This window comes from Tursiops truncatus, chromosome 3, assembly GCF_011762595.2.
Source record: "Tursiops truncatus isolate mTurTru1 chromosome 3, mTurTru1.mat.Y, whole genome shotgun sequence".
Lineage (NCBI taxonomy): Eukaryota > Metazoa > Chordata > Mammalia > Artiodactyla > Delphinidae > Tursiops > Tursiops truncatus.
In genome coordinates, this window is record NC_047036.1 from 88,488,463 (window position 1) to 88,511,036 (window position 22,574).

Consider the following 22,574-nt stretch of genomic DNA (forward strand, 5'->3'; position numbering starts at 1 on the left):
GTTTCCTCTCTCTTTAATGCTCTTTTCCCCAGTTTTTCATATGCCTGACTGCCTTCTTTTCATCATTTCAACTCAAATGTCATTCCTTTGAGACATCTCTCTGACTACTCTAGCTGTAATAGGCTCTTTGATTAACCCTCTACTCCCTGCCGTCATTATCCTATTGCCCTTTTCCACTTCTTACATAGCCCTTACTTCTAGTTCTTTGCTGCTACTACTGCAATTTTGTTGGCTAACATTTACTATGTGGTAGGTTTCTTTTAAGCGTTTCTATGCATTAAATATTTTAATATGTGTATTTATATGTTATTAACTCATTTAATTATGGCATTTGATTATGTACATATGTATGATTTTAGCATCTATTTTCTTCCCCTATAATCCCTGCTAGCCCCCCAACCTGTAGCTCCACGAAGACAGGGACTTTCATTTTGTTTACTTTGATTTCCTTGGCCTTGAGCAGTACTTGGCAAATAGAGGAGGCTTAGTAAGTATTTTCTGAATATTGCACAAGTTCTTAGAATTCATAATAACAAATAGAGTCATCACATATTTAAGTAAAAAAACCTTCTAGGGGAAAGGGAATATTTTCTAAGGAAAAAATCATGCCTGATTATTCTTAGAGTTCTTTTATATGAAGGTAATAGGGTACAGAAAAATCATCTACTTAGGTTTTAGGAAAGACTTGGCAATGTTCTTTACGAAAGATTGCTAAATATTAAGTCACCATTGGGTGGGAAGTATACTTTTAGCATGGCCCAAGAAAAGATTTAAAATCAGAAATCAGAGGGTACGAATAAACAGATATTTATTTAACTGGAAAACTGTAAAGATAAAGATACCTTAGCAATTAATAATCCCATCTGTTATGGGTTGAATTGTTTCCTCAAAAAGATATGTTGAAATCCTAATATCCAGTACCTGTGAGTATGACTTTACTTAATTGGAAATAGGGTCTGTAGATGTAATCAAGTTCAGATGAGGTTATTAGGGCAGGTTCTGATTTAATATGACTGGTGTCCTTATTAGAAGAAAATATAGACTGACCTGCAGGGAATACAGCCATGTGAAGGCCGAGGCAGAGATTGGAGTTACCAGCTTACCCTTGCAGCTATCAACAAAGGATTACCTGGGGCTACCAGAAGCCATAAGAGGCAAGGAAGGAAAGTTCCTTAGAGTTTTGGAGGAAGCATGACCCTGTCAAAGCCTTGATTTCAGACTTATAGCCTCTAGAACTGTAAAAAAACAGATTTCTTTTCCTTTAAGCCATGCAGTTTGTGGTATTTTTGTTAACAGAAGACCTAGGACACTAATACAACATCCCTTGTACTTATTATCTATATAAGTGACCTGAAAGACTGCCTAGTGGGGTATCTAGATGACATCAAATTTTTCTAGTTATGAAGAGAAAACCAGTAGGTACAGATGATCACAGGAGAAATACCTGAATTAGCTTTTTTTCTGGGCTGGACCAAGAAGCAAGAAATCTATCTTCTCTAGATTTTATATTCCTTGACTGTGAACATTAATTTTGTTTCAAGATTTATAGTTTTGTGATTTTATGAGCCTGTGAATTCATATGCCAGGCATCTAGTAAATGCTCAATGAATATTGAAACTATAAATAAATAAAACCACACAGGAAATAAAGAAAGGTAGGAAAATATAAGTAACTCTATTAGGTGTAAAACTACAAATTGTATGTTTAAAATGGTTTAGAGAAAAATTGAAACAAAGGAAAGAATATTGAGAATCAAAACTCATTGTTTCTTGAGTGTGTCAACCTATAGCAAAAAGACAAAATTAATAAATTGCTAATGCATCCTTTGAGACTCCATTTTGGCAACAGAATATTTTGGTGAGATGGAGCAGGGATTTAGCCCAAGAAACATAATATAGGTTAATTGCATAGATTTTTGGAGCAGAGTTGCTTAGATTTGAATCCTGGGTTAACCGCTTATTGGCTGTGTGACCTTGGGCAAGTTAGTTAACTTTTCTGTGCCTCAGTTTTCTCTTCTGTAAACTAGGGCTTGTGATAGAACCTTTCTCATAAGGGTTATTGTGAGGGATTAAATGAGATAATCCACCTAAAACGTTTTAAACAATGCCTGGCTTATAAGGAGCTCCCCACCCCATGTTGTTTCTTATTATTTATTAGTTGTAACATTTTATTAAATTATTCTCAAAATATAAAATGGGGCTTTTCCCTGATGGACATGATATAAAGATGAATGATTGTTATAACAACAAAATCAAAATGTATATATTTAAGCTAGAGAAATAGAGGAAATTATGCAAAGATGTAAGTCTTAATTTTTTTTTTTTTGAAGTGCATGGAATTGGAAAGGCAAGCAAAGGGTTTAAAAGAAGAGATTTTATGTCATAATTGTGACCCAGGAAAGTTTTACTAAGACTTTTGTATAGTATGTCTCTCTTGCTCTTCTATTTTTTCTTATTTGTAAAGTTTCTTGAACTTTGGTCCATTTTAAAGAATGTGCTGCACAGTACCTGAATATGATATCTGGCATCTAGTATGGTTGCATAGTACCTTCTTTTAAAAAAAAAAAAGAATGAATAGAACAAGGATTTATGTAGCAATGAACAAACTATTATAGAACAGATTAACAAGATAGTAGCCCTATTTTCAAATTAAACGTTTATGCTTTAAGTATCCCGAACCCTCTGCTGCTTCTCCAGCCCTTTCACCTCATTGTATGTTGTTAAGCTCAACACATTCCTGTCAGGAAATCTTTAATTTTTATTTAGACCTTAAAGATCATTTGTGTGTAATTTAGATTCTTTCTCTGTGAATCAGAAGAACTATAAAGAATTGGAGAACTATACCTCAGTAAAATTAATTAAAAAGCACTGGATTAAGAAAGGCTTTTTTAGCAAAGCTTTTTGCAAGATTTTTTTTTAAACATCTTTATTGGAGTATAATTGCTTTACATTCATTGTTGGTGTTAGTTGCTGCTGTATATCAAAGTGAATCAGCTATACGTATACATATATCCTCATATCCCCTTCCTCTTGCGTCTTCCTCCCACCCTCCCTATCCCACCCCTGTAGGTGGACACAAAACACTGAGCTGATCTCCCGGTGCTATGCAGCTGCTTCCCACTAGCTATGTGTTTTACATTTGGTAGTGTGTATATGTCAATGCTATTCTCTCACTTCGTCCCAGCTTACTCTTGCAAGGTTTTGTTTCAAGAAATGCTTGAAAGTTTGGTCTGTTCTCAGAGATCTCAAGATCCAGAGTTCTGAAGCAGATGACTTCTACAGGTTGAATAGGAAGGTATTTTATTCAAAATATCAATTACAAAATAGATTTATTTCTTAAGTAATGGATCTTCACTTAATGCATGAAGATTTCCTCTTTATTGGTCAATAAACCAATAACATTTGTTGTATATGTCAATTCCTTTCATCCAGAGTTGACTGGTATACTTCCATGCCAACAGGGGGAGTTAGCGTCAAATAGGAGATCCAGATCTGTGCCTTTTCTATCTTGTTTTTGGCTCAGACAGGAAGGTCTGTGGACAAATTGGCTTCTGTGGGCCCACTATCATCAGCTCTTGGTTGAGATTTGAGATGGAGAAGAAAAATAGATGTTCCCATTGTGAGGGTAGGCCGGATCCTAGTTCTGACTCCCAGTCCTGTAAAACCTGTACTTTAAAGTACAGCTCTAAGGCTTCCTATCCTTCCACATCTGAAGTCAAAAGAGAACAGGTAAGGGGGAAGGCTGTCTCAGGCCTACTTCAGCCAGGGCCCAGAAATGATCTCAGAGTCCAACAGATCATCTGTTTTATACTGCTTCTTTATAAATGGGAAGAATATTTTTTCTTGACTTCTGAATATGATAGTAGACAAAATTCTTTTGAAGGAATTCTGTCATTCAGATGTCAAGCAAAGCCCATTAAAAAATGACAGGGGCTTGTTTTCCATTTTCATTTTATTTTATTTGTTTCCTTTATTCACCTCTCAGATTTGAGAAAAATATGTGCTTTCTACTATTCCAAAACATGGGAAGAGAAAAGAGTGCAGTTTTGTTGGATATCTGAGGAGAATCATTGCTCAATTTAAAATCTGTGATGCTATTAATATTTCATTTTTCCTGATTTCAGTTTCTTTCCTGGCTGGTGAGCCCAATTTTACCTTCTTATTTTCAATTTCTGTCAGCAAAGGAAAATAATATTTTTCTTGATTGGTATTAAAAAATTGGTGATAATACCTGATAAAGCTTTTCACGATATATAACTGTATAGTTAGTACTAATTTTATAATCAATTCTTACAGTTTAATTTAGAAACCTGGAACACACTAATTTTTTTAGTATTTTAGTGCATAGCATATCATTTCTATAAATAAAAGGAATGGAGTCCTATCTTAAATCTGTTGTTAGTAAAGGATTATGTTTACATGTTATTTTGTAGTTTAAATTTAATTGCCTATATCCAGCAAGTCCCTTAATTAATGACCCTATATTTTAGGCTGTCATTCTTCTAGATTCACTATATTAGGAAAAACAAGTTCTGGCCTTCAAATAAGAATGGTAAATGTCAAAAAAGAACATTTGATGATTATGTAGCCTTATATATTTTTTCTTTTATATTTGAAGAGAGTTTAATAGACATGTAATTCCTGTTTTAATGTTACTAAATTCAATATTTAAGTTGTGGTGTTCTAAATATTAGTGTCTTATAGTCATTGGGTAAGTACTATTCATAAGTATAAGAATCATTCCTTATATTTGTACGTTTTGTGTTGTCTTGATTTAAGGAGTCATAAAAATGTTACAGGATGCAGAATCCATTGGTGTCATCTTGTCTAATCTATCATTTTATATATAACAATGTCTCTGAAGCCCTAGATAATTAGTGGCTCATGTAGCTAGCTAGTGACTTGTACAACTCTAATTTTCTGTAGCTTTAAAATAAAGTCCTGCTTCCTTTTCACTCTTCATTTCCTGATATATTTTATGATCTTTATTTGACATTTCTCTGTATTTGTATTTTTTGTATATCTCTTATTGTTTTTGCAAAAGAACTTTATACTTTTTATTTACTGTTCTTGAAATTGTTTTTAATCCTCTTAATTTTTATCTTTTGTGTCAGCTCTGCTGCATGTTTTCAAAATAAACTGGAAAAGGTTAAAATTTTGTTATTTAACTATTATATAAATTTCTACATTGTCATGCATTATTCCTACACTATCCTAAAGTAAACAGTAAGAGTTTTTGTGTTGATGGCTATCAGGCACCATCCTCAAGTAGACATTAAGTATAGGTATGCACACTGTCTTCAAGTAGGTACTTATTGAACTCTCATACCTGTGAACTTCCACCCATAACTGTAATAATTTATCTTTGGTTATTAGCTAATGCTGGCCTAAATACAATGAGATGTTTTAGACTTATGATAAATCTATAAATATACTTTTAAGCATTTAAACATTTATCATCAGTCTGCTTAGTCAGATGTTACTATACCCACTCAGACACACACATATTCAGATCCACCTCTACTAGCTTATGTGATGATTCTGTACCTGAATTGATTAAAGGAGGGTCCTGTATTCTTATGGAGTCACTATTTATCCTCCTTTCATAGGGTGTTCTGACTTTTTTGGTTCTTGCTCTCTGATATTATTTTATGATGTTTCCAGTGAATCCTTATCACCGTAAGATACATACTGACTCATAAGTGTTCATTTTAGGCAGGAGCCATGCCCTTTTACCAGAAAGTCAGATTCTGGTAAAAGGTCCAGGCCTAGTTTGTCATTTTCTGCTAAACTTTTGCCCCCCACGTTGCTGTCGCTAGCCATCTGCTCCCTCTGTCAATTAGTGTCATATTAATTCTGTGTTGTATATGGCAGATTCATTCTTTACTGTATTTTCACTTCCCTTAAGCATCCTCATACAACTTTCATCTTTTCAAAAATTTTTTACTGTGCCCCCTGGAATCTTATTCTGGTAAGCAAACTTCCTTTTCAAGAGAGGATTCATCCTCTCATATCCAGTATAACTCAGTGTTGAGAAGGGTTCCTTAATACTGCCTTTTGTATTCCTTCACTTGATGTGAAAGCCTCTGTGTTTTCAAGGCTTGTGGGGTTTGGTTGTACTACATTTACTCCTTCTCATTGCTGAATTCTTTCATGTTTTTGGTCATTCCTCTTCATTTATCAAAGAATGTGTTCTCTGGTTCATTGTCTGTTTTTCTACCCATAGGTATTTGGGATGACTTTAGCATTCATGTGGAAGATCCATCCAAAAATCTTAGTTTCTATGTTCATCAATCAAAAAATAGTATTGACCGAGGGATGGTAGCTAGTAAGCAAGTTTAGGTCAAGAGAATTTCTCTTAAAGGTGGAAGAGAGCTCGTTGGCCCTTGTTCCTCTTGAGTTTCTGGCATCAGCTCTGGACTGCTTACTTTCCTGTTTTATAAGAAACACAAAACCTTATTTGGTTAGGTTAGTTTTAGACATATTTTTGCCACATATAGTTTAGTGCAATTCTGACTGAAGGAATAAGTAAAATTTTAGTGAAAATAGAAAAATGTGACTTGGAATAGTACTGCTATTTTCACTGTTATTATTTGTTTGTATGTTTTAGAAGGTGCTTGCCTCCACAGGAGCTTGTGTGGCACTAAGATTTTTAAGGTAGAATAATTTTAATGCGTCAATAGATGTTATTGATTCTAATATTAACAAATCTGGCTATCACATTTTGCTTTTATAAATATCTATATTTTGAAGGCACGGTATTCTCCCTCTCCCCCAGCTCTCTAGTTTCTGGTTGAATTATTTGGAAGACTTAATTGCCTCTGCAGATTGACAGAGTGTCACAAGATGTTTTAAAGTTATATATGTATTTCAGTGTTTGGTGATATGATAACAGTATTTATGAAAGTAGTTAATTTGGTGAGTTCTTGAGATTTATTGTAGGACAATCTTTTTCATAAGGACAAAAACAAAGATTTCAGGATTTTAAGGGCAAATTTTACATATGATAAGAGAAAACAAGGTAATTGTACATACTTCAGATTGTCCTTGCTAATTTTATAATTTTAGGTTATTGCTTTATATGCTCAATTTCTAATTAATTTCTGAAAAATGATTTATTCTAGCTATCAATGATGTAATTCTTGTATGGCATCTGCCTTGAAAGTATACATCTATTAAAACTGTTTTTGCTTTTTTCTTAAGAGGATGAGAGAGAGTGGAAGTGGTAGAAAGTATGGTCAAAATTATAAACCAAAAGGATGAATGATAGGTGAATACTTTAGGCTCTGTATCTAGTCATTTAGCCAAATAATCCCTGGGGTCTTTATAGTTTACTTTTTGTTATGCTTTTCTATGTATTTAAAAAATATTATATAAACTTTCTTCTGATTAAGAAACATACCTAGAGACATCTGAAAACATTGGATATATGTTGAAAATTCATCCCAAAATATAGACTCTAGTAGCCCTGAGGGGACTGGTGAAAGAGGAATGGCATGAAATATTTTTTAGCTTTTTTACTCAATCACAGCAGGTAAAGTATTTCTAAATTTCTAATATTATAGAGGTGTATATCCTGCAATAATCAGTAAAAATTGCTGTCTCTTGTTTTGTTTGGTGGTAGCAAGAAAGCATTGGCCACCTTAAAGCTTCTCTTTGCCCCCCCACAAAATAATCTTGAATTAACAAAACACACAAAAGTAGATTGCAGAATGTATTATTGCTAATTCACTTTAAGTGATTATGGAGCCAAGGGCAAATACTTCATTAGATAAAGCTAAATCTTGTAAGTGAATTCCTATCATAACTATATGTTTCCAGGTATAATCGAGACACCATTCGAGTTACTGTTTACTAGAATTCCAGAAATCCTCGGTTACATGGTTTAGCTATTGCATTATTTCACCCAATGAAAGGTTAGCTTTTCCTTTGTATTTAAGTTAACATGTATTTAAGATACATGAGCATCTTATGGAATTGAGCTTGAGAAGTGAAGACTCTTATGGCTTGCTGATGATGGGCTCTCTGTGAATGAAGGGAACAGAGGCATGGACATATATACACTACCAAACGTAAGGTAGATAGCTAGTGGGAAGCAGCCGCATAGCACAGGGAGATCAGCTCGGTGCTTTGTGACCGCCTGGAGGGGTGGGATAGGGAGGGTGGATGGGAACATATGTATATGTATAACTGATTCACTTTGTTATAAAGCAGAAAGTAACACACCATTGTAAAGCAATTATACTCCAATAAAGATGTAAAAAAAAAAAAAATAAGAAGACCTGTTGATGAAAAAATTGTTCCAGAATATGGCCTTGTTTCAAGGTTAAGAATACTTTAAGCCCAGTAGTAAACCATGTATTTCTTTTTAAGAATGTTTATAAAAAGTGGTAGGCAAAATACTGCTTATTTTAAAATTATAGTTCTCTACTTAATCACAAATCTATGCCATTATTCATCTTTGCAATAAGCACAGAATACTTATTGCAAACATAAAATTTTTGAACTCCACAGTTAGCTGATACTTCATGTAAACTTTACCATCTAACTTAGATTTTGGTCAAGTGTTAGTTTATATTTATTAATTATTATAGATTTTTCTAAGGAAAAAAAAAAGCAAGTATGATTTGGGGGTGGTGGTGTTAAGTGAGCAGGAACGAGTGACAAACTGGCTCTATGAGTGAGTGAGAGGGTGAGACATAGGTGGAGTGGAGGGTGGCTACCATAGGTGACTGAGGTCATACTGGCTCCGCTCACCAAGTGCCCAGAGCAGTAGGAGCAGGCCGATGGGAGCGAGTGATTTCAGTTTGGGATGTTTAAAATTTGAGGTGTCCTGAACTTTCTTGTAGTGATGATTAGCAGGCAGTTTGGGATGTCCTTCTGAAGCTGGAGATTAAGACTTGGGAGTGTCCAGTGTAATTAAAGAGGGAGTGAGAGAAAAAGAAGAAAGTAGGGTAATTTGAAAGATACAAGAACAAAAGAGTAAACAGTGCAGTGGAGAGATAAGGCTGAAAAGCTTTCTGTGATTTTGGCAACTTAAGAGGTCCTTAGTGAGCTCAAAGAGAATTGTTTCTGTGGATGGGAGAGGAAGGAGGTTAGGTTGCCATAGACCTAGGAGTGAAGGGGGTGAAGAAGTGAGGTTTCACTTGAGGAAACAGTTTCAGAATATTTAAGAATAAGATGTATTTGAGATTAAGTCCAGAATGAGGGACTTTAGACATGTTACCTCACCTCTCTGAGTCTGAGTTTCCTAAAAACCTGCTGGTGATTTGAGTCTGAAACACAGGAGACGAGGCTGTCTTGGTTATCGTAGAATCAGTGAGCACCCCACAGGAGCAGGAGTTTTTTTCTGTTTGCTTTTTCACTGATAGCTCCCTAGAGCCTGCATTACCGCCTGGAATACTGTAATTGTTCAACAAACATTTGTTAAAAAATGAGAGTGATCACACAGGAAGATGGTACAGTATGAGGAAAAGGCTAAGACTAGAAGCTTGGAGAACTGGGTGGGTAGAGCAAGTAAGGCTCACAATGGAGACTAAGGAGGGACAAGAGAGAGGAAAGAGGAGAGTCACACAAAGAAGCATTTCAGGAAAGGAGCCTTCAGTAAGACACAAATGCTGAGAAAGCTTGGATTAGTTTTCTATGCTGTGTTACCAATCACCACAAACTTAATGGCTTCAAACAGGACCTGTTTATTAGTTCACAGTTCTGTGGGTCCAGTTCTGTGTTGTCCAGGCCTGGCCCAACTCTTTGCTCAGGGTCTCATGATGTCAAAGTCAGTGTGTTGGCTGGCTGCATTCTCATCTGAAGCATGGGGGTCCTCTTCAAGCTCATGTGGTTGGGGCAAAATTCAGTTCCTTGCATTTGAGGACTGAGGTCCTCGTTTGCTTGCTGGCTGACAACTGGACGCTACTTATAGCTCGCAGAGGCCACCAGAAAACCTTGCCATGTAGTCCCCTCCGGCAATGGAGAATCTTCCTCACACTGAATCTCTCTTAAGCTTTAAGTCTCTGCCTTCAGGAAGAGGCCAGTCTCTTTTAAGGGCTCACCTGATTGGGTCAGGCATACTCAGAATATTCTCCCTTTCTTACAGTCAGCTGTGCCACATAACATAACCTAATCATGGGCGTGAAATCCACCATATCACTGTCCTAGTGATAATGCAGGATGTGCATGTGAAGGGGTGGGAACTTTAGAGACCATTTGAGAAATCTGCCTTCCACAGAGCTCAAGCAAAATGAAAACTGAATAGAGACTAGGAGATTTGGCAATACCTTCTTCCAGGATGGTAGTAAAAACCTGGAAATACTACCCAAATTTAAGGCGTGCAGGTAGAGTTTTACACTTAGAAACAAATAGAAAAACACCCAGTTTCTCCATAGGTCATTCTTTCTGTGACCTCTACTCTGAAACTAGAAGTAGGAGAAAAAATGATCTATTTGGATTTCACAGATGAATGTGACTAAGTTCACATAATAAAGATCAGAAAGAATCTTAGAATTTTCTACTCTTATTTAGAAGCAGTTCTAATGAGCTTATTTTCATGATTTCTCAGTGTACTGTAGATTAGAAAGAGCAAATGGTAAATAGCGAGTGCAGGCGTGGGGTGGTGGAGGAGAGGGGGAGGAGTGGAATCAAGAATTGTCAGTAGCAGTAAGTGGTAACCCATATTTTAACACCAAGGGAGGAATCTGGAAAAAAAAAAAAAAGGCACAAAATACAGATAGAAGAAATTCCAAAACGGAGTCTTATAGTTTTGACTCAGCAAGATAAGGCCAGACAGAGAAATACAAATTTGATTTGTGAGGATAATCTTTTTTAAATATATGGTCAAATGAGGCATCTCATTAGTGCCATTTAGTTTTAAAGGAAGTTATTCTTTTAAAAAGTATTAATTTCTATGCATTAAGATATGATAATTAGCTATTTGATTTTATTTTGTACCTTTAAAGCCTTAAGACAATTTGTTGGTAATTTTTTGAATCTATATATAATTCTTAGAGCGCTGAAGCTGATTTAAAACAATTCTAGATATTAATCCTTTGGTTCTATAAATTATATTGTTGCTACCCAATCAGTGTAGGGAAGAGAACAAATGATGTGATTTAGATTACGTTACAGGTTTGAGTGTAAGAATTAGTATTCTGAGTAAGAACTTCTTATTGTCCTTGCAAAAGTTATTTACCCACTCCAAACTTTGGCTTTCTAATCTATGAAGTGAGGCTAACAGGACCTGCTATATAGTGTTATAGATGATTAAATGTACAGAAGACTTCATGGACAGGGTCCGTGGTACATGGCACGTAGTTAGTGCTCAATAAATGTTAGCTACCTTCAGTGTTAGGGCCATTTTCTAAGCATGTCAATATTTTTTTCACAGAGACTTCAAGCAGTGTATTATGACTGTCTTCTTTGACATAGCCCCTAAAACTTTAGCAATAGTGATGTTTTATTCATGTATTTGAAAATACTTAAAATCATTTGGGTTCTCACTACTTTGAGATTTAATGAATTTTTAGGCACTGAATGAAGCATCTCTGACATGTGGATCCAAACTTTCCTGTATCTGTATTCAAAGGCCTCTCCCCTATCTTAGTGTTTTATCTTTAGTGAAAAAAAAAAAAAAGATAATTTTATCTGTGTGATACAGATACAATTTCAATCATATCTAACATTTCACCATTTCGGTTCCCAAATGGCTGTGTGTGTGTGTGTGTGTGTGTGTGTGTGTGTGTGTGTGTGTGAGAGAGAGAGAGAGAGAGAGTATATCTTCATATTAGCAGCATTCCTCAGTCTTATAATTATTTTTAATTAAGATTTACTGGTCTTTTTCTGTTTTTATTACATTCCTTGAGATATGGTATTCAAAATAGTGCATCTTTTTTGGGTGTAAATGAACAACAGTTTTATACTAAATGTTATAAATTTGAATGTAGTAATTGTTTCAATGTAACGTTTCTACTTTAATGTCATTAGAGCCTTTCCTCCCCACCCCACCCTAAATTTTTGAATGAGTGACCAATGCCCAGCATTTGGTTGACTTTGTGGATGTAATCTAGGCCATGTGTTACAGTGGAAAAAGGAGTTAGCTTTGTCATCATATGTGTGTCATGAGTCAAGTCATCTTACCTACTCTGATTTCCATTTTCTCAACTGTTATGAGTGAAAACGTTGAAGTAGAAAAATCTCTAGCTTGAAAGATTCCTTCTAACGCTGATTCTATATAAAACATGAAAAAAGTGTGATAGAATAAGGACTATGGCCCAGTAATTTTTATACTTATTTTCAATGTTAATCTTTTTACTACATGTCCTATCTGTGTAAACTTATACTAATCAACTTATTTTTTTTCTTAGTAGTTGGTTGCCTTTGAAATTCCTTCTTTCTTTGCTGGCACCTTATTATCGGAAACAATATTGGACCCCAAAATGTGAAAACCGCATTTGGTAATTAGTATGAAAATAGATGCTAGCAAGGCAAATAAAAAAGTTAGCCACTGTTCCAGCTACTGTACTGTAAATGAATGAAGAGCCAGAGGGAGACAGTCCTGTGACCTTGCTACTGCTGAGCTGTGCATATTGCTGTATGGTTTCTGGAGTTATCAGGGTTCCTGTTGAGAAAAACTGTCTTTGGGACTGCAGCTGTACTTCTGATAGTGGATTTGGGGGCAAGGTGTTGCTGGTCAGCAACTTTGTCTCTGGTCAGAGATTAGGTTCTAAAACCTGGAGTGGGAAATGAACAATAAAAAATGCATATATGCACATTTTAATCTCACTGTATAGAATTTATGAGAATAATGCAATTTTTAACCAGTTTTCCTGATGAATAGAATTCATATAAGGGTGATTTTTTTTTTTTATGTTTAGAGTAGCTGATGATCACTTTACAAGGTAAATATTCAGTGATTCTTTGTCAGCTGTATATTAGTTTCCCAGGACTGCTCTCACAAATTACCACAAACTTGCTGACTTAAAAGCAACATAGATTTATTCTCTCACAGTTCTAGAGGCCAGAAGTTAAAAATCAGGGTGTCTGCAGAGTTGGTTCCTTCTGGAGATTCTGAGCGAGAACAGTTCCATGTCTCCCTCATAGCTTCTGGTGGTTGGCTACTGGCAAACCCTGGCATTTCTTGACCTGTGGACACATCACACCAATCTCTGTTTCCCTTCTTCACATTGCCTTCTCTTCTGTGTTTTTTCCTCTTCTGTTTAAGTCTTCTTATAAGGAAGGTTGTCTTTGGATTTAGGACACACCTGGACAATCCAGGAAGATCTCATTTTGAGATCCTTAATTTACTTATATCTGCAGAAATACTTTTTCCAAGAAAGGTCACATTTACAGAGATGTGGTGTGCTGGGTGGACATATCTTTTGGGGGAGGGTGTCACATCCAACCCATTACAGCTGTGTATTATTCTCTTTAATTATCAAGAAAATTTTCAAAAGTTGAAGCTTTGGTTGTGGGTGAGACCCTTAACTTTGAGAGAAGCCTAGTTCTTTTGGCCTTTCATTCAAATATTTTTTGAGTACCTATTCTGTGAGCCCCAAAAATATTACATAAATTAGCCCAAGGTTATGTGGGTCAAGCAGCAAAATTTAAATCCAGCTTTGATACCAAATTTTTCCTTTTAATCACTGTGCTATTTTGTCTGCCTGGAGTAGTTTTTGCCAGCCCCTGACCTCATACTTCCCAAATACTCTTTTCCAAACCCCTCAAAAAGGAATGTTGTTTAAATTTTGGTCAATAAATGTCTACAAAATTGCTACAAAGATACAATAAACACAGGACTTTCTGGTCTCATAATACAGATGGAGACACTTGATTCTAGTCCTGGTTTTGACTTTAACTCAGACTTGAACCAAAAACATCTTTGAACTTCTGGTGAAACAAGATTAGTTTTATGGTATCTCCCAGTTCTGAAATGTTATAACTATTTTTTAAAAGATTTTTCTCTAATTTTACCTGTGGACATTTGGAAGTAGAATGCCTTTGCATATTATAATGTGTACTTTTATGAGATAGAACTTTTCCTGTGTTTTGATTATGGCAGCAGCAGCATATTTAGAGAGGGTTAACTAGTTATTGGGTGCTAGGAGCTTTGCTTAGTCCTTTTCATGCCACATTCAATCCTTACAGCCACCCTATTAGGCAGAACTATTATTATTCCGAATAGGCAGTACTATTATTATTCTCAATTTATAGAGAAAGAAATTGATGTACAGACAGTTAGGCAACTTGATATAGATTGCAAGTAGGAGAGCTAGGATTCGAATGCCCCCAGTCTGACTGTAGAATCTGTCCTCTTAACAACTGCTTATATAGCCTTTGTTGTATAGTTTCTGTAATTTAAGTGACATAATAGGGGTTGGAAAATTATGGCCCATGGGCCAAATCTGGCCTGCTGTCTATATTTGGGTGGCTTATGAGCTATGAATTATTTTTACATTTTTAAAAGGTTGAAAAAAATCGAAAGAAGGACTACTTTGTGATATGTAAAATTTATATGAAATTCAGATTTCAGTGTCCATAATAAAGTTTTATTGGAACACAGGCTTCAGCCTAGTTGGGTAGGGGTGACAGATACCATGTGACCCAGGAGCCTAAAATATTTCCTGTCCAACCCTTTAGAGAAAAAAATGTGCCAGCCAATATAATATTGCTGGTAATTTGTTATTTTAATCTTTTTATTGCTTTTATGGCAAAAACATTAAGCATGTCTTTTTAGGTAATATAGTTTCTTTTTCAAAAAGGCAGATTTTAAATATAGTTTTTAGATTTTTAAAAATTTATTTTTAATATTACATGCCAAAATAAACATTTGTCAATAGTCAGGGAATGGTAATGAATGTTTAGGAAATTGTATAATTGAGAATTGTATATGAAAATACATTTGTAGGCCTATTAGTAATAGTTTTTAAATTTTCATAGACTATCATAGCAACTTCATAATGCAATGTCTAAAAGTATATTGAATACTTTCTCTATGTTTGAGCTAATTCTATGTAGTAGAATATTCCTTTTTTATCTTGATCACTTGTATTTAATTATTTATATTTGTGAAGATTGACATTCTTCGTTGGTATACTTATTTACCCTTAGTATGAAGAAAGTGATAATATTGTTTAAGTCTCAAGTGAAAATGTATTATTATTTGGTAAATGTAATAACTGTACTTGAATAGTCCAGTTAGCTAATCACGAATAGCCATCCCACACAGATTTCTCATTTAAATCTGTAACAAATGTCTTATTTAAGAGAACTACATGTTCTCTTAACTTACATGTTCTACATGTTGCATTTCTGCATTTCTTATATTTATCTGTTAGATGAATTTTAATAAACTGGTACATGCCTGTTGAAGGGAGAAGTATGAAATGGTATCAGTAATAGGTCTCATCCAGACTAGCCACATGAGATTTAATCCATGTACTTGTACATTTTTTTCTGTCCTGGTTTATATAAGTATCGTTAATGTAAAAGCAAAACTGGTTAAGAAAACATTGTCTTTATACTCTTATGCATTCTGGTTAGTATTAGGCCAAATAATTAGCGTTGTATCTGTGCAACCTACTTTGTTTCATTTCTTTATCTCTCTTCAACATGCATTTCAAAATAATGAGTTCTTTTTAATTGTTTACACCTCATATTATCTAAGTAACGATGCTTTTTGTTAAGGTTATAAGAATTTAAGGATAAACTCTATAACCAAAGTTATTTCTAGCAGATTTGAATCTTTAAAAATACAGTTTTACTTAAACTTAGTTTTTCAAGAATCTTTACCAGTCAGATGATTCAGTGTGCTTGAGTACTTTGCTGGTTGAATTGATTTGCTAAGTATCCATTGGCTGGTGTAGTTTCTGTTATACATTTTACTCGTTCACTCTTGTGTAAAAGCTTTAAAATAATGAGAAGTATGTATAACATGCCAGCCAGTATCTAATTTATGTATCTTGATTTTTCTTTAAAATCTTTTCCAGTATTATGGTATTTTTGTAATTCAAATAAATGGACTTCTGAAGAATAATTTTTACAAGTAAACATGAGTAAATGGTAGAGCAAATATCAGTATACATTAAATTGTAGAGACCCAGTTAAAATACTTTGTTCTGATACAGAGATTATTACTTTATGTAGTATCTTTGGAACTTTCTATCTCAGCAGACATTTAGAAAACTTTATTGCAATGAAAGATTTTAGAGCCAATTTCTCATGTTAACCTTTGCATAATAATAATTATAATTTATCTTTATAATAACATAGTTATTAGCTTATATCAATGCATTAGGTACTGTAATATAAGTTTAATTGAAGCCCAAGGTGGAATAACTTATTTTAAGCCAGAAAAGTAAATACAAATTTTCTTAAGTCAGAAAAAGAACTTTGGTATACTGAATTTCATATTAGGAATTTGGACAAATTAGGGATAAGAAAAAAACTTAAAACATCTACTTGAATTAAAACTTCCCATCCAAAGAGAGATGGGAAGTTGAAGATGACCAAGGAAAAGAATTTAAAAGAGTTATAGATAAGTAGGGCTAGGTTTAGTGTAGCGTCAGCCCTTGATTATCTACTTTCTAAGTATTTTATGGAATCATTTCTCTTTGTCACATAGCTAAATATCATGGTGCTAAATGGAGATAACCCTATAAGACTCCATAGAAATACATCAGTGAACTTGAGAATATGTGTATGTTTATTTCTGGACCACCTTTAAATGCTGATAAAGACATTACCCATGCCTCTATCTTGTTTCAGTCATTTACTAACTGTGCTTCAGTGTCCTCATCTTTAAAAAAGAGAAAATAATAGTACTTGTCTGATGAAGTTGTTTGTAAGGATTATGTGAGTTAATATATGTAGGGCCCTTTAAAAAAGTTTGTTATATATTCGCTTTGATTATATTTACCTTAATCACCACCATCATTGTTATTATTCCATTAATGAGTATATTTAAACTTATCTTGATTTGTTTGTAATTCTTGTTTCAAAGACTTTGAATTAAAAAAATATATCCATATAAAACAGTTAAACATTTATCCTGCCTTTCCTATATGAACTGTATTACCAGATAATTGCTGATTAACCAAATAATTGATGAGGGAAAGCATCTTTTTATAGAAATATTCCAACTAATAAATGGGAAACAAATGATAGAATTTGAAGAAATACCACCATTTTACAATACCCCATGATTTAGTGGATGTAGACATTGATCATCAGTAGCAGCTAACATCACAAAAAGAGAGAACCAGACGTTGTCTAGCCTCTGATCCTAGCTGCCAGTTTGTAGAAAAGAGGACAGAGGTCATGTTGGACTGCCCCATGAGTATGAAATCATCAAATTCACGCTGTGGAAAACTCTGAGTCAAATGGCTGGGTCTTTTTTTTTTTTTAACATCTTTATTGGAGTATAATTGCTTTACATTGTTGTGTTAGTTGCTGCTGTATAACAAAGTGAATCATCTATAGGTATACATATATCCTCATATCCCCTCCCTCTTGCATCTCTCTCCCACCCTCCCTATCCCACCCCTCTAGGTGGTCACAAAGCACTGAGCTGATCTCCCTGTGTTATGTAGCTGCTTCCCATTAGCTATCTATTTTACATTTGGTAGTATATATATGTCCATGCCACTAACTCACTTCGTCTCAGCTTACCCTTCCCCCTCCCCGTGTCCTCAAGTCCATTCTCTACATCTGCGTCTTTATTCCTGTCCTGCCCCTAGGTTCTTCAGAACCAATTTTTTTTAGATTCTATATATATATATGTATATATATATATATATATAAAATGTTAGCATACGATATTTGTTTTTCTCTTTCTGACTTACTTCACTGTATGACAGGCCCTAGGTCCATCCAAAATGGCTCGGTCTTTAAACAGCTGAATTGTAAGGAAAATATAGGGATGGAGAGGGAACTTATTGATTAAAAGATGCTTAAAGATACATTAAATAAAATTTTAAAAATGTTCAAAACTAAAAGTATAGTGTCTAGGGATGCACACTAAAAACTAAAAATAATGCAAGTGCGTGATTTACTGTGGAAGGCATGATAGTGGTAACCTTGGAGGAAGGGATATAGGTGGTTGTGACTGGGACCTGTCTGTCACCTGGAGGCCTTCTGCAGTATTTGGCAAAGTTCTGTTTCTTGAACTGGGTGGTGATTACAAGGACATTTACCTTGATTTATATATTTCTTGTGTTTGATTTTCTGAATCAGTTTTTGTAATGATAAAAAAGGTAAGATACTTTATTCTAATTAAAATATTTGGCAACAGTCTCTCCTCTGTCCACCAAATCTAACTTATGGAGTAAAATTGATTTGGAAAATGTATTCATTGATTCACCAAACTTTATGTATATGTGTTAGTACGTGTTTTGCATATCTATAATCCACTGTGTGTGTACTTTATGACAGGCATTATTCTGATGATCTATTGCTATGTAACAGATCATTGCAAAACTTAAAGGCTTAAAACAACCAATTATTCATTTGCTCATGAATCTCTGTTTGGGAAGAGTTCAGTGGGGAAGGCTTATCTCTGTTCCACGTATCATAAACTGTAACAGTTGGACTAGAGGCCTTAGGATCCACTTCCTAAGTGGTTCACCCACATGACTTGCAGTTTGGGTGCTGCTGGCTGCAAGTTCAACTGAGCTCTTGTTTATCTTCTTGTAGATCTGTCTCTGGGTTGCTTGATGTTTGTTATAGCTTGAGGTGCCTAGGTTCAAGAGTATATGTTCTAAGAAAACCAGAAGGAAGCTGATTGTATGACCTAGCCTCAGAAGTCATGTAATGTCCCTTTCACCATTGTCACATACTCACCCCAAATCAAGTGGAGAGAACATATGCCCCACTTCTCAGTGAAAGAAGAGTCAGAGTCTTTATGGTAAGAAGGGCATGTGTGATGCAGATATTGTTGAGGCCATTTTGGAGAGTGCAGTATGTCACACGCACTGTCTCAGCTTTGTATACAAAGCTGAATGAGATAAAGTCCTTGTCCGCAAGGAGCCCACAGTTCCTTGAAGTTAACAGGTAACAGTGAAGTTAACAGATAATTATAACAAGAATGTGATGAGAGTAAAGCTTGGGTATTGTCAGAGGACATAAAAAGAATACTCTTGATTTAGAGTGCCAGATCTTGGGGTAAAAGTCTGCTTTGGGCCTAAAGAAGGAATAAGAGGTGGACAGGGCAAAAAAAGAGAAAAATATTGGAATAGTATTTCAGGAAAAGGAAGAAGCATCATGTATCACTTAAGTAAAAGAAAATATGGTGCATTCTAAATCTTCAGTATTTATATATGACCATATTATAGGTATGAAAAGTTAAGTGGAGAGAGATGGGATTGAATAAGTATGTAGGAGCTATATTATAGAAAAAACTTTTTGTGTGAATTGGGATTTTATTGTGAACTTAGTGGGGGAGCCATTCAAGATAGTAAACAGCAGAGTGAAATGGTCTGATTTACCTTTTTACAAAGGCCACTCTGGGGGCTTTATAGAGAACAGGAGCAAAGAACAATTGAGGGCAGTAATGCTGGTGCCTGAACTGAAGTCACATCAGGGAGTCCTGAAAGAAAGGGGCTGATTTTAGCGATATTTTACAAACTTTTGAATTTGGTGACTGATGGGATATGGATATGAGGGAGAAGGAATACCAAGACTGACCTCCAGATTTCTGCCTTCGGAATTCTGTAGTTGTTGGCGCTAGCCACGAAAGAAAGGCTCATAGGAATAGAAGCAGATTGAACTGGGGGAAGGATAATGAGTTCTAGTTGGAGGTCTGGCCTAGAGATGTAGCTTTTGGGCATCATCAGCATGCAGATGATAATTGAAGTGATAGAGATAAATGTGTTTGATTTTGGGGGGGACAAGAGAGGAGGACCAAGGATGGTAATGTTGGGTGCCTGACATTTAAGGGGCAGGCAAAGAAAAAGAATGTTGTAAGGGAGAATGAAGTGGAACAACCAGACAGATAGGAGGAAAACCAAGAGGCAGTGATGTTACTGAAGCCTAGGGAAAAGAGGGGAGTCGTCAACAGGGAAACGTTCTGTGGAAAGTCAAATAAAGTACCCAATGGGTTTGGCAACATTGAGATTATGTGGGAGAGCAAATTAAAATTTCAGTGACACGAGAAGCAAGTGGATAACAAGGAATAAGCAGAGATGGTTATATAGTTGATTTTTTTTTTTTTTCTATCAGCACTTTCAGGTGGCTAAGTTTCAGAGGGAAGGAAAAGTTAGGATAATGATCTGTGGAAAATAAAGTATATTTTAGTTGGACCTCTATCCCAATGTTGAGATTGATCATTGTGGGTGTCAGTGGTCTTTCATCCATTGATAGAGTACTTCCTAATTATCTGCTGTTCTTGTATAATCTTCCTCCATTAACTCATCTGCTTTATTTTATCACATGAAGCAGAAAGAAAGTAGGCTAAGGTACTTATGATAATGCTTTCATATTGTATCTGGTAGTTTTTTCTTTGTTTGTTTGTTTGTTTTATTTTTTAATGAGAGGAAAATTCCAGACTCCTTTTTAAGATCAAAAAAAAAATTTTTTTTTGGTGAGATAATCTTTTTTCTTTATCCTTTGATAAAGAGGATTATTGTTTAATTAAGATTCATCCTTTATTGAATTGCTGTTTCTCCTGGTATTATTTCAAATGAAAATATTATGTATCTGTCAGTCAGTTCCATAGATATTATACTACAATTTGAGTAGTACCGATAAAAGATTAGGTTTTTACTTGGAATAAAGTATAGCTATGCAAAGGTATTCTGAATTAGAAATATTACAGACTAATCGTATAATTTCAATGACTTCTATGGCCAAGGAAATCATTGATATTTTTGTCTTACTTTTTCTAATCTTCAATATAATGCCTGTCTTCTTTCAGCTTCATATCCATTAGATATAAAGTTCTTTATGCTCTTCGAATTTTAAATGTGAATTGTGAGCTTATCATGACTTAAGCGGGGGTGGGGGTGAAATGCTTTCATTTTTTGTCTTCTGAGAATTTTGTCTTCTGAGAATCTCTGAATATGGCTAAATAGTCTTTTGAGGCTCTGGAAAAATTTTTACTGTGTCTAAGGCCATGAAAGTATGATTAGAATCAAATGCCCTACACTTATATAGTAGTATTCTAATTCTCTTGGATATGTAAAAACAGAACAAAACAAAATAACTGCTGAGCTTGCTATGTACCTTTCAGCATAGCTATTTGTGTTAAATAGACCTAGATTGGCTGTAAACCACTTCCTCTTTTCCTTACCCATCCTGAGAAGTTGTGAATCCATCTGATTGCTACCAGACATTACAAATATTTGTATCAGCTTTCCTTCCCCTTTATAAGAAAATTTTCTTCTGTATAAACTTTTCTGAATCTCAGATAAAACACATTGCAGCCACTTGTAAGGTAGGAAGTTAATGCTTGGCAAGGAGAAAATATTTCCAATGTGTATCTTGAAACAGGAGAGTTAGCTTGCCTAAGGAATGAAGACAGTGAAGAACAATCTTGGTGCCTTTAAAAGCTGTGCTTTCTAAAATGTGTAGGTCAGGCAAACCTAGGGAAGTTTAGTCAAGACATTTGACATTCCCTTTGGCCATTATTTTAATAAAATATAGCCTCTCAATTTTTAGGGCTGCCACTCCAATTGAACAAATCACTTCTTAACTCTAGTTATATATTGAAATAGAAAGTATATAATCAAAGCCAAAAAGAATGTTGTGGGGTAAAAAATTCATCAGGAATAAAAATTTAAACACCATTTAGAACCTTTCAGGTACTTTTATTAGAATCTTCATGAAATTTTGCTCTGAGTGAGATAACTACAGGAAACCTTCCTGGAAAGGCGTTATTTTGAGGTTCAGTCATCTCTGTACTCAGAGAGCTATACAGAGTTTTTACCTCAAACTGATGGATGAAAATATGATTAGTGTTTCTGGGCTATACTTTCTTTGTTGTTATATTTTCTATGTGCATTTACAATAGGTATAAATTAAGGTTTCCTCTATAAGGACAGAGATAGACAACGCTAGTTATAAAATCTCTGGAGAACTCAGTAGGAACAAGGGGATTTAGGGAATTTTCAAATTCTCATTATCTCTAAACTTTTTCTCCCATGTAGTAATTTTGCTTAATAAAAAATACAATTTTAAATATTTAGAATTATTGTACTATTATTGTACCTTTAATAATTTTGTGAAACCATTGATATGGTTACTTGATGAATACCCACTCTAAATTTTCAGCTGAAAAATTGTAGTTTGGACGATGACACCTAATCAGAGTTCTTCCTGATAGTAAGTATGATATTTGGAGTTACATATTGACTGTTCTAGGCCAGTATGCTCTTCATCACTTATTGATTCTGCTCTGCTTATTGCCTAATGATGAAATAGTGAATGAATTTATGAAAATACCAGTATATGCAATGGATGCTTTATTAATTTAAACAGATTAGTGCCTATTGTATAGGAATAGAGACTTGGTCCTGAGATTTCTAGCTTACATAGATAACTCTTTTAGGGATTTTTTTTTTTTTTTTTTTTTTTTGTAAAGAGCAAGCAGTA

The 22,574-nt window shown here is 34.8% G+C and overlaps 1 protein-coding gene across 12 annotated transcripts in view; it reads left to right on the forward strand.

Annotated features, from left to right (window-relative positions):
* FER (FER tyrosine kinase) overlaps nucleotides 1-22,574 on the forward strand; it is a 466,879-nt gene that overhangs the window by 174,609 nt on the left and 269,696 nt on the right. Inside the window, exon 1 of one of the 12 annotated variants that reach the window (XM_019940808.3) lies at nucleotides 3,576-3,728. The exons of the other annotated variants lie outside the window; for them this stretch is intronic. Coding sequence (XP_019796367.1) covers nucleotides 3,591-3,728 — 138 coding nt within the window. The 5' untranslated portion in view covers nucleotides 3,576-3,590. Of the gene's footprint in view, nucleotides 1-3,575; nucleotides 3,729-22,574 lie in introns of those variants that run through there. 12 annotated transcript variants of the gene reach the window in all.